Genomic DNA, 16,523 nt, shown 5'->3' on the forward strand with positions numbered 1-16,523 from the left:
ATTTTCTTTCTTCCTTTCTAAACACAAGGTTTATAGAATAATCAAATTGTGAGGGAACACGGAAAGAAAAAATTCAATTACAACCTCCTCTACCTTCAAGCCTTAACCTGTAAGGCTGTAACTGTTTACATTCCGATACTGGGATAGAAAAATGATTTTGTGGCTGGTTTGGAAACAAAAAGTAAAAGAAAAGATGCGGCCCCTACTATTTTGAACTGAATCCCTTCTCTTTCTAGGAGAAGTTACCTTGCACTCCACACTTGACCAAACATGAAGCTGCACGGACAGGACCCATCATTTGAATTTTGGAACTATCCATGAAATTAAGCAAAACCAGTGTCACCCAAAAATAGACAAATATGACTGAGATCACGTACAAATGCCTGAATTGGATATCTCTGTGGTATATAAAAGTTGACAGTACAAACAAATGGCTATCCTAGATCTTTCCACAAGTGTACAATCTAGGGAAAACTCAAATATTAGGATACAACACAAGTGGTCAACAGCAACACCGACAGGATAAAACATCTGAGCATGTATAAGGTCTCAACTTCTCTTCAAGTTCTTGTCCTGTTGGCAGCGGATCCATCCTATATTTGCTACTCCTGGCACAGCAAAAATCATACAAATTTCTGCATGCTCCTTTACTAAATGGATAGACTCTTTCAGGAATGTTCCTGCAAATCAAAGCAAGTTTAAACTTGGGACTTAAAGACGAGACAATATCCTGATGAGAATACATGCTCCATTTGCTTTCGATATATCTATTAAATCATTAAAGATGTTGACCATATCTGCAACTAACATTGTCCAACGTTTTTAATCATATCATCCAGAGTAGTGGCTCAAAGCAACAAAGAGACATACCTGCCACTATCCCGTAAATAAAATTACGCAAGAATTGAGAGAATATAACTAACCTCAGATATTGGATGCGCCGTCGTCTCACAAGCTCATAAGTGGTCTGATTTGTCAAAACTAGGTAGCTGATTCAAGAAACATGAGTTCAGACACTTCGGCTAAAGGAGCAAAACGAATATCATGGGGAATAATATAGGCACTAATATGTTGGCTGACCGAACTTAACATGTCAATTTAGGGGACTCGAAAAAACCGTGGTAGATTTCATTTTTACTTTACCAAATGGCTGCTGAATTTTATGTCCTATTGCACATGACGAGATAAGAGTCGAAATGATCTTCCTACCTTTCCATCTTGTTATGCTAGCCGGAGAGGGTTTCACTCGCAAATACTAAAGTTTGAGTAATTTAGCTGTAATAAGTTTCTGCCTCCCTCACAAGACTGAAAAAAGGTAACCAGGCATCCTACTTTATCTTTTCTTTATACGAGATATTTATTATCTTAAAGAAATGATTACATCCTTTCCCAGAATTATCAACCCTGCCGACCAAACAGAGGTTCCAGAATCCTTTTTTACGCACATAATTTTAAGAACATAAATCTAACAGAATTCCACAAATACGCAATTTATATGCTAGGCAATGCTAAATAAAGAGTCCATCTTCAGTAAAGAGAAATTGTACCTATGAAAAAGTAGGAGGAGGAGAAGGAAGATGAGGCAGAAAAACAGAGTAACTAGCAGCAAGATCATAATTGCATATAACCACCTGCAGCCATTATAGCATTTCAGTTCAGATTCATCTAAAGATTCAAATTGGATGAGTTTCACGACTTGTTCTTTTATGGTGGGATGCGTGTGCATTCAACGAACACATGAAAACAGAAGCAAAAATAATAATCATGTCGGTACCATCTTGTCATGTCAGCTTAAGGTTAGTCATGAGAAGCCCCTTCTTTAACTACTGTTTCCCACTGTAATTTTTATCTCTTGAAAATTGGTTTTGCAACCTTATACAACCAAAGTAGTGTTCATACTCGGACAACTTAAAGGAGCACAATCAGAAGTCAGAACCAAATGCAGATCTCTTGCTGCTTTCACAGTAACTGCTCTACTTTTCGGCAATTTTAAACAATCAAGGCAGTGGATATTCCACCGATATGAGCTTCGTATGGACGGTCCTATCTAGATAATAGAATAGGGGTTGCGCTATGCTGACGGCCAATATAAGATAGTCAAATATCACGAGTTCTAATAGAATATATAGAGGACTTTTATGACCAGCCCCAACTAGTTTGGGATTGAGACCTAGTTGATTGATGGATTGAAAATCGTGCATATTCGAAATAACAAGGAACCTAGAAAAAAGGGTAAGAATCCTTCATAGTAATACAGGCTTGTTAACCTAGAAATGTTATCATCACTTGCTTATTTCCCAACTAGAGGCACATAAACGGACATCCAAATAAGTCAAACAACATTTATATCCCTCCTAGTACATGTCAAAACTCCTTCGTACCCATCCAAGCATAGCTCAGTTCATGGAATGATGGAACCTTTTCTTCTGACCCAAATGCAAGATATCTAGGATTGAGATCGCAATTGCTTACTTGTCTCTTCAACTGCCATCTAATTTTTCCCCGGATAAGTCTTCAACTGCCATCTTAGGACAATCATAATAACTTACATGCAATGGTTGTATAAGATCCAAAAGGGTAGTGGTATTGGCTCTTCTTCAAGCTTCTTACTTCTCAGAAGAGGATGAGATATTTCAAACAACAAGTAAAATATTCCAATATGTGCAAGTTCACGTTTCACCAGTTGAAGCTTTTGATTTAGGAAGAATATACACCAATTGACAGTTTTTAGCTTCAGTTAAAGCAAATGATTTTATGAATTAACATCCTCTAATTATATGTTTGGGTATGGGCAAGAATCAGAGACTAAGCAGAAAAGCTCTTAAACTATAAAGCATCATCAAAATTACATACCAAGGCTTTGATATGTCAGACTTCAGGAATTGAATATATAACGTGCCAGTCCAAAGGGATAGGGCTGTTTCTCCGCAAATGTACCACCTGTTATACTTAGGCAATAAATAAACTAACCAAGACCAATTACTTGAAACTTATAAAGTTCTAGGAAAAAAACGTGCAGGCATGCATGTAATATAAGTAGCTATTACCAGTTAAAAGTTCAGGAAAATCAAGCGCCCTGACATATGGAACCATCATATTTTTTTTGGTGAAGTAATTAAAATGTATTAGAATGGCATCAAGAAGATGCAGAGGTTACAACTAAGCATAGAGCTGTTTCAAACAAGAACATATGGAACCATCATATTATACACAAATTATATGTCATTTAGTTTTTCTGAAGGTACAAACAAATGATTTCAGTAAAATCGCAAGATTATTTTCATTGAACTGCGAGCAAGATAAAAAATATTGTTGGTGCGTCAACTTAGTAGCATGGATGCTCACCAAAAACGGCAATGATTACTCTGTCCTATGCACGTCCCAAGCCAAACACAATGATGATCAAATTGAAGAACACATTTGTCACAATCATGACAATGTTTAGCTCGTGGAGGCTGCAAATCAAGCAGAGTAAAATTCAAACGTTGTTGACATAACTGTACAAGTGTAGACTAGTGAAGGTATAAGTTCTAGGCACTTAAAAAGACAAAGTCCCTGGATAAGGCCCATTGTAGAAATTGGTACTTCTGACATCAGTAATTTTCCACAAATTACTTTGGCGACCATAAACTATACTGAATAAATAGGAGTGTTAATACTAGGATAAGCACAATAGTTGACTTATAAATCAGAAATCAAAAGGTCATAAACCGTTTAACAATTGAATAGATATCTGTCCTCAACCTCATTTCAAGGAGAAGGGTTAACTGAGGCAATTACCTATTGTAAAAGCTAAGGCAAAAACTAGATACGAACATGGCTAGAAGCTAAAGAAACATTTGAGCTTAAGAAGGTTCTGACTCCCTTTTTTATGTTTTGATTAGTAATAAGGTAGATACTACTCCTTGGCAAGGGGTTGGCGACCAAAGGCAAAAAAGGAGCAAGAAGCTCTAGACATGATTTACGGAAAAGACATGTTCATCAAGGAAATGACAGTTAAGATTTACCAGAGGGGGGAAAAAAGAAGAAAGAAAAGAGAGAGAGAGAGAGACCAACTAATAATTTCGTTCATCTCATAGAGCATAACATATCAAGGATGTAAAGACCGTAACCTCGGAAATACAAGGAGCTTCAAAGAGAGTAAATAGTGTATTAGAATATCTTGGAAATATAAGACGAATATTTACAACTGAAAAAATATTAGCACCAAATTAATGTCACAAGTTTGTCTCATTTCCTTCCAAACCTACGTAGTCAGTATTTAGCTCTCAAATCATGTCACTAATTTGGCTATCCAAAAATACTCCTATAATCATTAAGTCACATCAGAAGTACCAAAATGCTTATTTTGCATACAAATGAAAGACAGAAAGGAGTTTCTACCTGCACAACATCACAGTAACTGCAAGTCACACTTCTGGAAAAGAGAACAAGAATGAGTTAGTAAGGGAAACTGATGCTTTTGCTAATTGAATCTTGCAATCTATAACTACAGAATCAACATAGAGTCTTTTTTCTTTATAAGGAAATATAATTTCCGGCAAAAAAATGTAATTTCCGTTGCCGAGACTTACATTTCCTTATAGAAAAATAACACTATGTTGATTCTGTAGTTATAGAATCAACATAGCGTCATACTTCTATCCAAAAGTGGTGCAAAGGGAAAGAACATAGGAAAGGAAAAAGTAGTTCTAACTTCACATGGTGATTTTCTTTTTTTGACAGAGAAATCCCCAGGGACCAATGGCACAAGGTTCCTCGGTGGATAATGGGTCCAACCCTACAATTCTCCATTTAAATACCAGGCTTTTATCTGAAGCATGATTTGAACCTATAACGTGGGCCTAACTCACATCATGCATTGTACTCTTACCATAACACTAAAGCCCAGAGACCTAGATTCACATGGTAAATAATCCCAAGCAACTGAATTAATCACCATTAGAATTCAAGTTTTATCATAAACCCCGAGAAGAATCTAACTCGTTATCAAGGACAACCAAGATGAATTTACAGTGGAGAAGCCTATCCCACCATTTTCCACAAGCTAAGCACTAAGTATTTATGATGCATCTCTAACTACTTCCAAAAGTGATAACCAAGCAAGGATGAGTTATTTGGCATAAATTCATGTGAGAACTGATGACTGGCTACAAAATAATGTTATCTAGTTTCAGATCATAATCCAGTTTATAAAGGTATTTGAGAGGGAGATGACCACACATGATGCTGGAGGCACTAGTATTACAAGACTATTAGCTATGCCTCTGAATGATTCAATAATAACACATCTCAGTAGAAATTTTCATTATATGTCAATACATTTTCCTTTGTTATCGAATGAAACATTACGAATTTCTGAACATTCTCAGGAAATCATACTGGGTTGTTACAGCTTCTACCCTCCATATAAAAGCTACAGCATGCTGCAGTTCGCCAAATAATTGCAATATACCAGTTAGCCAATTGGGGGCACCTTATGATGCTGAGATGCTTTCTATATCTAAAACTATTAACAATTTTCATCTAAATCTCATAGTAATAAAAGCTTCACATGTGAAATGGATAATGAGTAGCAACGACTTTCCATCACCATAAGTTGCTCCCTGTATCCTAATCTTTAAGGGGATAAAATATTGCCCCCCTATATCCTCCCAGTCCGACAAGAATCATGAATTATAATCCAAAACAGCAGATTTCGGATGATTGAATCAAACCTTCTCTTGTTCCATAAACAATTTGAGTTAAACTGAACCAAAATGTAAGATGAAACTAGATGAACCAAATAATACACGGTAGAGGCTGCAAAATAGGCAGAAAACAGTGCAGCTGCTTTAGAGATGACAACAAAAGCATAAACAAGGTATTATTCAAGTCATCCTACCTAAGAGATGTTCCACTAGGATACATATCCATCACTAGCTTTGTCCACGCCATTGCACCACGGCCTAGAAGATTCCTTCCCAACTGGTCCCTGTCGATTGTAATAACTACATCGCCGTTTTTGCTTGACGCAGGCTGTCTTTGCTTGACATTTTACATCACAATAGGCAGAAAACAGTAGCAATTAGATAACCCTGTAGAACTCTCCACATACTTACACTTTAATATTTCCCAGATATGCCAGAATCCAGTAATTTACTTTCCACGTAAAGAACCAGAAAGGAAATTCTCTTACTTTGAGGCCATTGATGCCCTATTACATGATGCATCTGCCTCATTGACAGCCTTCATTGCATCAAGCACGTAGCTACATGTTCAATAGAAATTTTAACTGAGCACACATTGCAACTTTACTGGTCCTTCAGAGAAGTAGCTCTGAAGTGCATAAAGACTAACAATGGCCTGTAAATTAGAAAGTAAGAGTGTGCGTGAAATTACCCAGGAGAAGAGCCTGAAGTGATGAAGTATTGAGCCAGTGTAACAGCAAACAGGATCAAATAGATGGTTGTGTACCTTTAAGGCAAGGAAGAGGGTATCAGCAGTTTCACCAAAAACACCAAAATAAAAGTGGAATATCTACATCAACATTAAAAATGATCAATACAGGACCATTTTATTCAACTCCATCATTTTCCTTTTGAAACGGAGACTTATTTGAAAAGGATTACATCAATTTCTTGTTTTCTTTTTTGGTCAGATAATCCAAATATAGAAAGGCGTTCATCATTTTAGATAGACTGAACAATCACATAAAACACAAGAGGAATATATTTTACCAAGAACCATAATACAATGCATTGAACAAATTTCTCTACCAAATTGAACGACGTTGCTGCATAACTTAAAGATTCTATCTTTTGTATGCACAGTATTATGGTTCTTGTTAAATGCTGTAAAATATAACATGACAAGCAATTCCTTCATAAGTTGGCTGCTAATGAATTAGGCGAATCAAACAACGAAGTAAAGTGAGAGCAAATTATTAGGTGAACAAAGACTCATTGTTTGCACTGTATTATTGGTATTTTTTTCTCACATCAATCAACCCCTTCATAAGTTAGCTGCTAATTCCGAAACAAAGACTCAAAACTTCCACTGTATTATTGGTTTTGCTCTCACATCATAAATTAGCTGCTAATTCTTGAAAAAAAAAAAATTCAAATCTTTTTTCCCCAATAAGTAAAGTGAGAGCAAATACAATACCATGGGTCTTGTTTAGTTTTGTGAATCAAATCTTTGTCAAAGACAAATAGAGCTCCCACATAGATCAAGTGCAGCATCACCAACGCTATTCTTAAGCAAAAAGTCGATCTCCGAGCTAACAAACAAAAAAAATCAAAATTTAAAACATTCAAATTAAACTATAGCGTTACACTAACTACATAAAAATAAACGAATTGTAACAGTAAAAACCGCAAAGAAATAGTTACCAGGATCGGATAGACATGGTAAAAAGTGGAGACAACGGTCGGAAAAACGATCCGACGTGTCACGTGAAAGGCCGTCACATAATGCTCCCATTTTTCTCCTTATTTAAGAAAATCATTCAGTTTGATTAAACTTGTGTTTCAATAAACATTTGTCTCTGGTTATACAATTATGTGGAGGCCTAGTGTTATCAGTTTAGTTCTGGACTTACCGGAGAGTTGAAAATTGAGAACAAACAAATCTTGGAGAGATATTATTGTAGAGAGAGAAAGATTTTGGGTTCTGTTAGCAAAACTACAGACGTAACGAATCGACCCCCTTCATTTCCTAAATGCAACACTTGGCTTCCTCAGTTTATTTAGGGGAAATTTTAAAAAATACTGTACAAGTTTTGGCCTGGTGACAAACTTCCTAATTTGGCTCAATTTGAAATGATTTTTTTTTCAAATGGAGTTGCAGGAAAAACATTTTAAAAGAGTAGTATAATTTGTATTTGGTTAAATTAGTTGAAAGAAAACTTTTGTTTGGTATTACCAAAACTTTCAGTTTTATTAATCTTTTCATAAGGTGCTTTTAAGAGTCAATCTAGAGAAGACACGTAAAAATTTACTTTACAATTTTGCATTATGTAAATAGAGAAATTATCTTAAATATTTAGTACGAGACTTTATTTAAGAAAATACAATTTTATTTGTTTCAAATGTCAAAAATACAAATTAAGGAGATGGGCCAAGAAAGGATGTAAAATACAAATAAGTTTAAAGCATATAGTAGCTGAAGTTCATAAATTTTTGTAAGTTTAAAAGCTTTAAGATCAATTTTAGATTCACGGGTTTAAAATTAAAAAAAAAAAAAATTAAACAATGCTGGTTTGAAGTTGGGCTTACCAAAGTTTAACTTCAAACATGCAAGTTTGTAATTTCAAACATTTATATTTTCCTGAAGTGTTTCAAGGCTTTTGGCTAGGGGTGGGCATGGTACGGTATATACCGAATACCATACCGATACCGAAATTTTTAATATCACGGTTTTGGTATTGCGGTATTTGGTATGAATTTAAATTTTTTTTGGTATTCGGTACGGTATTTGGTATTTATAAAATGGATACCGAGATACCGTATACCGTACCGAAGTTTATACTACATCTATACAATCCATATATATTATATTTACTACTGCTAAATATATAGACTAGATTTCTTAGAAAAAATTACATCATATCTCATTTAATGCCAATTTATACTGTGGACCTGTTTCCATTTCTGCTTATGGTGATATTACTAAGATCTCTTCTTCTGTTCAACAAGCGTTAAATAGTACTAGAATTGGCCTTAATCATGTTCCTGCAGGTATAATTTTGTTGACTTATGTGTTAAGTTACATTTTTTTTTATGTGTTTTTTTTTTTTTTGATTTATAATTGAAGTAATACTCACTTGCATATTTATGTTTACTGTGACCATGATGACTGCCAATAATCTTACAACAGTCGTTCAAAATTTAACAAAAAAGAAAATCATATCTGGAACTCAAAACTACCACAAGAAAACTCCAAGCTTGTTGAACCGTACAAACCTTCCAAGCTATTCATTGAATTCTTAAAGGAACAGCCCATCATTTGATGCAACCAGCATGACAATGGTCCAGTTTTATTGAGACAATTCTAACATAACTGAATCACAACATCTGGAGGAAAGCCTCTGTGAACCTAAGGGGTGCCACCTATTCGCGTCTATAGGATCTTTTTGTCTTTCAGTGGACCTCTTGGAATTTTGCTTAGAACCTTGACGTTGAAAACAACTTTTTGAACTTTACCTCAGGATCGGTTAGATCTTGTTGGATTTTGGGTTTGTGAGTGTCCGGTTGGTGATGATATATACGTAAGTGGAAGTTAAATAAATTATGATTACCGAAATACCGTACCGTGAAATACCGAAACCGAACTTAAAAATATCGAACCATACCGAATTAGTTTGGTATGGTAATGGTATCGTATTTTTAAAAACCGAATACCGAAGTTACCGAACCGAAGTTTCAAATACCGTACCATACCATGCCCACCCCTACTTTTGGCAAGTGAATTTTTACATGCTAATTATAATCAATTTAGTGTTAATCATTTCATCTATATTTTGCATGAACGACACTTGCTTTCAAGTTTTTTTTAATCTTTTTTCGTTCTCGTTTTTCCTTTTCTTTCTGTGGTGTTTGTTAACGTTGGTGTAAACTAGTATTAAGCATGTTCCCTTGCTCTGTAGCAAAGGGCAATTGGACAATGATCTTTGGACTTCAGTAGAAATAATGATGAAAACACGAATCTTAACTTCACATTAGCTTGGCACATGCTTTTAGAAGTTGCAATATACGTCAAGGATATTCATATTAGATATTCTGGATATACTTTCTTAGTAAAACAAATGATGTGCATTGTTTTTAACTAGAAGCGATACTCGTTCAGACAACTAAGTAATTCCGTTTTGTTCATGTCGCCGCGACGACAATCAACTCTAGAAGATCTTCTTTAATTTGTTTGTATATTAATTATTAATACGTCACGTAGTGTCCTTATTCATCAAACTAATATCCCTATGCTGGTTTTTCGTCTGTTTCAACTGTGTAAAGAATGAATTAATGGCAGGGTATCTTGATTATTTCCCTGTTTATTTTAAATAATACTATAGGTGAGCCCAAAAATGAATGACAGTTAATGTACTAGCTCGTTGGTCTTCATTCTCTGGCCTAGGATTGAGACTATTACTCTACGTACGATTGAAGTTATGTGGAAAATGCTGAGTTATTCATGATCATTGAACTTTTCTCATTATAATAGTGAAATCACAAATATATTTTTTGTTACATTTAATTAAAGTTGACAATATTAAAAAATATAATATCCGGTAAAATAAAAAAATATTAGTTGAGCGACATTTTTCTTTAAATTTCCGGAAAACAATATAAACATTTAAAAAAAAAAACAATATAACATATGTTAAAGATTAATAATCATAATATTAGTTGAGTGACATTTTTCTGTAAATTTCCGGGAAAATTAAAACTGGGTCAATTTAATGGTTAATTAAAATAAATAGCTTTTTATTTTATTTTTTAAAAATGGCTTAAAAAAGTACATCAGCAACATCTACCGGTAATTAATATCGCTTGAATTGATTGGGTGATTTTGTAGGTGAAATAACAATAGTTTGACTTTGTAGGTGAAATGAAAATAGTTAAGTAACTTTTTTGTTACAATTGAGTGACTTTGTTAGTTGAATAATCTTCTTAGAAATTAACTCCAGATAAATGGAGTTAAAAGTGAAGATAATTGCAAGTGAGAAGTAGTTACTTTCTCGAAGTAATTTCACCAATTAAACTTTTTTTTTTTACCAAAAACTCACTCAATTTTTTGGCTTACATATGATCTGCTACTTTGTACCCCTTAATATAAAGTGAAATCATAACATCCTAAGTATATATGCATTATTATTAACAGGAGTACACAAGTAAATTTTAGCGAGGTAAACCACCTGGCCTAGGGTTGATGATGTCGTAAGATTCTTCTCATGTTGTATACGGCAATTTTCAACCTTTTGCTCATGTCTTTTTTTTCCAGACTTTCTTATAAATAAGGTCTGGGATTATAGGTAGTGCAGCAAGAAATCGAAACTGAAACAAAAAGGAGAATATATATACCAAAAATTTAAGCTCTCAAACATGGCTAAGCTAGGGGATATCGTTATGATTTTCCTGTTACATGCTGGTGCTATTTGGTCATCAAATAAGTTGGTCTTGGCAGATGTACCAGCTATCTTTATATTTGGCGATTCGACTGTAGATGTTGGAACTAATAATTATTTAAATGGAAGTCTCGCTACAGCAAATAATCCTTACTATGGAATTGATTATCCAAACCACGCTGCTACAGGAAGGTTTAGCAATGGCTATAACCCTGCCGACTTCATTGGTATATTCACTATTTTCTTTTCTAAATATGTAAATTTTATACCAAAAAACTTAAAGAATTTATGCCCAAGATTGATTGTACTCAGAACTTTGCTACATAAAATAGAGCGAATCTATTACTCAAAGGGTCACCCAAACATCCGAAATTATCTAATGAAGTCTTTGTACAAACAAAACAAACATGAGTTTACTAGATAATTTTAAATAATTGAGTGATCTTCTGAATAATTAGATATTTAATAGTTTCCAAATATATAAATTTTATTTTTTACATGCTTGTTGATGGACAATACTAGACCTGCCTCACTACGATTAGTACGGTAAGATCTAGCTCTTTTTACTTGTAATTTTTCTTTTGAAATATTATCAACAAAGTCCACGCAAACAACATGGTATCATTTTCTTTTTAAAAAAAGATTTCGATACATATAGTTATACATCTATATACTGTCAATCTAACAAGGAAATTAAATGATACTAATTGTTTAGCGACGCACTTGGGTAATTATACGGAAAGCCCGCCAGCCTTTTACGCCTTGATTCAAAAGAGGTCAACATTTAAGAGTAGCATACCCCGTGGTGTCAACTTTGCATCTGGAGGATCTGGCATTCTTGACGATACTGGAAATCAAGGATTTGTGAGATCTCAAAATTACTCTTATTTCTTCTTATTTCTTTATCTCTGCATTTATATATTCTGATGACGTTTAATGTAATAATCGATGATTTTGACTCTTGCAGCATAATGTAGTATCACTTACTCGACAAATAGAGCAATTTCAAACAGTATGTGAGAACATCACAGCAATATATGGAGATGCCAAAGGTTCAAAGCTGCTTGCAAATGCGTTCTACCTTATAAGTGTGGGAAGCAATGATTTATTCGACCAATTTCTTTACAATTACAATATATCTGCACATGAACTCATCACTGATCTCACCGATACCTTTGCCTATCACTTGCAGGTTATAATATCATTTTCTATCTCGAGTATCCGCGTCTTAACTTCATATTATTTATTTCAGCTAACACTCACATTTTATTATTATTAATTTTTGCTACTCAAATATTTTATCAAGACACTCTCTGATTTGCTAATATTATTATTAATATTTTTTTTTCAATAAGATAATTTTCACACCAATCAAACACCCAAAAACATTTTCAAGAAAATTTTCCATGAAAAAGTATTTTTAGTAAAAACATTTTCGGTAAAATGACTACGTACTAAACACACTCAAGTTGTTTTCTTTTGTATAGTTATTTGTTTTGGATTTTCACTTTAATGTACTACTATAATATTATCAGTTCTGTTTCCTTGTACAATGAAAAGTTGAAATATCTTTTTGTTTATTTTAAATGCAGAATTTATATAATCTAGGTGCAAGGAAATTTGGAATTGTTGGCATTCCAACTATTGGATGTTGTCCGGCAATACGTGTTGTAACACCTGGTGGTGCCTGTAATGAGACACTTAACGGTTATGCTCAAATTTTTTATAATACAACACTCAGTTTGCTGCAAGATCTCAGCACAGCAAATCCAGGAATGAACTTTTCACTTGGAAATTCTTTCTTGATGACCAAGGGCGTTATTGATAATGCAGTTGCATCAGGTAATTATTGATTTTGATCAGTTTCGGATCATATCAAAGAAGGTGCAAACTTGTGAATTAATATACCCTAATCCCCTGGGAAACTTAGTTGGGTCATTCAGGTTTAGACATGAACGTGGTGATATTTGAACATAGAGCTATTTTAAAAAATAAGTTCTAAAATTTTCCAAGTTTACATTCATAAAACTTGAAGCATATTTTATTAATTTCACCATTTTAAATTTTAAAATGTGAATGCTCAAGATAAGAATATTCTAATCACGGAAAAGTCGATCGAGATAATTATCCATATTTTAAATGTCGTTTTAGCAACATGAATTCAATATAAGTATCACTTTAAAAAATTAAGAAGATATTAATTTATTGTTTTAAATCTACCGTTGCTTCTATAAAAGATCTATACTCTAATTAAAAAGTCTCTAAGTAGTTATTAATCATTTTAAGAAGATATTATACAAAGTAATTTAATCTAACAATCCTTTTAATTGAAATTATTGGTTTTCTTAATTCATGTGTCATTACATTCAAAATTGATTTGCAGATACACAATTAGTTGAGGTGCACGCAAATTAGTTGAGACATTATGATTAATTGTTTACTCCTTGTGTGGCGTAGGTTTCGAAGAAGTTGAAGCAGCCTGCTGTGGTACGGGACCTTTCAAAGGAAGTGATAAATGTACTTCAAAATCTGATCTTTGCAAGAAGCGCGATGAATACTTGTTCTGGGATTATTTTCACCCAACCCAGAAAGCAGCTAAAATGGCAGCTTTATCTCTTCTTTATGCAACTGGCCAGGAATTTGTCACACCAGTCAACTTCAGTACATTGGCAACTATTCAGCACTGAAATTACTACACTAGTATAATATATGTAACCAAAAGCAAATAAATAAAATCATGAGGTAACAGCTACTGAGTTAGCACGGAGGGAAGGGATACGTGAACGTTCATCAATTATCAATAAGGTTGATTTTGGTCTACAATAAACAAAAGAAATACAGTAGATTATTTTGTTCGATAGTTTTGTAAAAATAATACATGGCCTTTTGTCTATATTGTAAAAACCATTGTTACTGACGCAATATACTCGACAAAAGCAGCATATATATTTGGTCTATTCCATCGCTTTCCTGCATAGTTTTCTTGTTAACTCCTTGAATTCTTGTTCTATGTTTCTAGTGCTAATAAACCAATATTTCAATTATAATTTTTTAAGTAACTAAAATATGAGTAAATTGAATAAGTACTTATAAAGTTTGAAATAATAAGGAGTTATCCCACTTTTTTAGGTGCCAAAATTTAATTGTAGATCGCTACGCTTCCCGAAGGTTTAGAGTAAGATCATAATGTGTATGGATTCGCTTCCTATTCATTTCTCTTCTTTCATTTTCCCCAAGTTCTACTTGAATTTGAGATACATGGCATAAAATAGAATTAATGACTAAGATTTAATTGTTTAAAGAAAAGCCCTAATCATTATTTAAATAATTCATATTCATATTTGCTTCGTTTAAAAATCCCACAATTATAGCAACATATTATCTTGTCCTATTTATGAACTTTTTATTATTTCCTTATGTACCCACTTTACACGGTTTTAAAAAGAAAAAAAACGTTTCGCACAATTCCCTCGGTGAAAGTTCAACGATGTCTATATAGAAAATCCCTATATAGCCTAACGCCGAGTTCTGAGCAACTTAGGACTCCTAGTTCTGTTCCTACTATAGAGGTAGCCCTAGGGATTAATTTTCAATAGCCTTATAAGAGGAGGTGAGTATGGGCAGTAGAACTCTGATCCCGTGGTCCGATCTTCCGAAAGATCTTGTCGAGAGGATCGGCAGTTTCCTCGACGGTACACATATTGACGTCCTTCGCCTTCGTGCAGTCTGCACAACATGGCGTTCATCAATTCCTCCTTTCAAAACTCTCTTCCTTTACCTCTCAAATTGCAATTCCCCATCATGCCCCTCGACACGGGCCGTTATGGATGCAACCCTGACTTTTATCTAATCGAAAGCACGGTTTATCTTTTCCAACCCCTTCATGATGGCACTTCCATTAATAATAATAATCCTTCGTCTTCCAGAGGCTGGTTGGTGAAGTTTATTCAAACAGTTGATGGCAAATTGACGCTTGTGAATCCACTAAACAACAAAACAATCCAGGTTTTGCAAGAGGATGTGCCTAATAATGTATTGAATTTACTAGACTTACACGTTTCTCAAGTTTGCAAATCTTATCATGTCCAATACTTCAATAAGGATCATGATCTGGGGCGTCATCCTGCTAGTAAAATTTTGCTAAATTCTACCAATGACCGTGCCTGGAGTAGTACTGGGACCAATAATTATTTTTCTCTAATGGCTATTCACATTAGGGGTCATTTATGTTACATTAAGTCGGGGGACGAGAAGTGGACTAAGTTAAAAGATCGCAGTTGTAAGATTGTCGATATCATTGTGTATAAGGGAAATTTTTATGCTGTTGATCGTTATGGGGAGACCATAAAGTTTGATTCCTTGCTTAATGAGACCAAGGTAGCTTCCATGTTACACAATATTGGGGGTAGGAAGAAACGACTTGTGGAATCAAGTGGCCAATTGTTTCTGATTGATATGTTTTTAGATGTTGATCATGATAGATATCCCGAGTTCCGCCATGTTATTGGCCATTCTGGGGGCAAAGCACTAAAAATTAAAATGTACCGGCTAGATGAACAACAACATGAGTGGACTGAAGTACATACATTGGGTGATCGGATTTTCTTCGCTGGTGATGATTGTTGTTTCTCTGTTTCTTCAAAAGACTTTGGTGACGGCCGAGGGAATTGCCTTTATTATACAAACGGAGGTATAAGAATGGAGATCTTGGGGAAGTATGGTGACCGTGGCAGTGATCATTTGTTCAACGAATCTGGTGACAAGTATGGTGATCATCTTAGTCAGAAACTGGTACACAAATATAAAGGATTACATGGTCACAACACGGGTGTCTTTACCATAGAAGATGGTAAGCTTGGATCATTGTTATCCTTCCTTGAATATGCAGATATTTTCTGGCCACCACCATCTTGGCTCAATCGCGAGGATCAGGGAATTTAAGACTAGTAAACAGGAAGTCGCTGAGTCGTGATTATAATATTTACATGTAAGGAAGAGGCAGCAAGATTAATTCACGAAAAGATGCAGATCCTACTCTAATTAAACTCTCTAACTTGTCTATGTCGTTTCGCCTTAATTTGCGTTCGATTTCAATTTGTTTCTTGTGTTACTACTAGCTAATGACGTACTAATATTTTGACTATGGCTTTAATATTGTTGTCATTTGGAAAATTTTACTTGCTTTGCTAAATTGATATGCTATTCTTATGTGGGACAAAGGGAAACTAATTGGGGCTCCTCTAGGCATTAGACATCATACAAGGTCAGTTAGACACCTTTAACAATTGATGACAGGAAAAGTCTCTCAACGCAGTGTATAAACTGGTGCTTCAAATTGCTCCTATGATTATCTGCCCCGGAATATATAGCAGCATTAAGGCTTTTATTTGGGCTAAAAATGGGATATGGAGTATAATAT

The 16,523-nt window shown here is 34.4% G+C and overlaps 3 protein-coding genes across 4 annotated transcripts; 2 read left to right on the plus strand and 1 right to left on the minus strand.

Annotated features, from left to right (window-relative positions):
* Positions 1 to 297: 297 nt before the first annotated feature.
* LOC132621177 (protein S-acyltransferase 10) lies at positions 298 to 7,736 on the minus strand. 2 transcript variants are annotated; one of them, XM_060335346.1, is made up of 12 exons: positions 7,583 to 7,736; positions 7,374 to 7,471; positions 7,147 to 7,261; positions 6,382 to 6,456; positions 6,179 to 6,250; positions 5,885 to 6,022; positions 4,384 to 4,417; positions 3,346 to 3,455; positions 2,854 to 2,940; positions 1,548 to 1,631; positions 924 to 989; positions 298 to 680 (listed from the first exon to the last, which is right to left on the minus strand). In XM_060335346.1, the coding sequence occupies exons 2-12, from the start codon at positions 7,462 to 7,464 to the stop codon at positions 503 to 505; spliced, it is 1,050 nt and encodes a 349-aa protein (XP_060191329.1). In that variant the 5' UTR covers positions 7,465 to 7,471; positions 7,583 to 7,736; the 3' UTR covers positions 298 to 502. The 2 variants fall into 2 exon arrangements, with proteins under 2 accessions (XP_060191329.1, XP_060191330.1); XM_060335347.1 differs by lacking the exon at positions 1,548 to 1,631 and having other exon boundaries at positions 7,374 to 7,699.
* Positions 7,737 to 11,081: 3,345 nt separating this feature from the next.
* Positions 11,082 to 13,791, plus strand: LOC132624636 (GDSL esterase/lipase At5g33370-like). The gene is made up of 5 exons (XM_060339384.1): positions 11,082 to 11,331; positions 11,820 to 11,968; positions 12,072 to 12,296; positions 12,697 to 12,946; positions 13,562 to 13,791. Exons 1-5 carry the CDS (start codon positions 11,082 to 11,084, stop codon positions 13,789 to 13,791), a joined length of 1,104 nt encoding a protein of 367 aa, XP_060195367.1.
* A 928-nt stretch (positions 13,792 to 14,719) lies between these two features.
* On the plus strand, positions 14,720 to 16,230 carry LOC132623017 (F-box protein SKIP23-like). Its single transcript, XM_060337718.1, has one exon. It carries the CDS (start codon positions 14,840 to 14,842, stop codon positions 16,043 to 16,045), a length of 1,206 nt encoding a protein of 401 aa, XP_060193701.1. The 5' UTR covers positions 14,720 to 14,839; the 3' UTR covers positions 16,046 to 16,230.
* Positions 16,231 to 16,523: the final 293 nt, after the last annotated feature.

This window comes from Lycium barbarum, chromosome 12, assembly GCF_019175385.1.
Source record: "Lycium barbarum isolate Lr01 chromosome 12, ASM1917538v2, whole genome shotgun sequence".
Taxonomy (NCBI): domain Eukaryota; kingdom Viridiplantae; phylum Streptophyta; class Magnoliopsida; order Solanales; family Solanaceae; genus Lycium; species Lycium barbarum.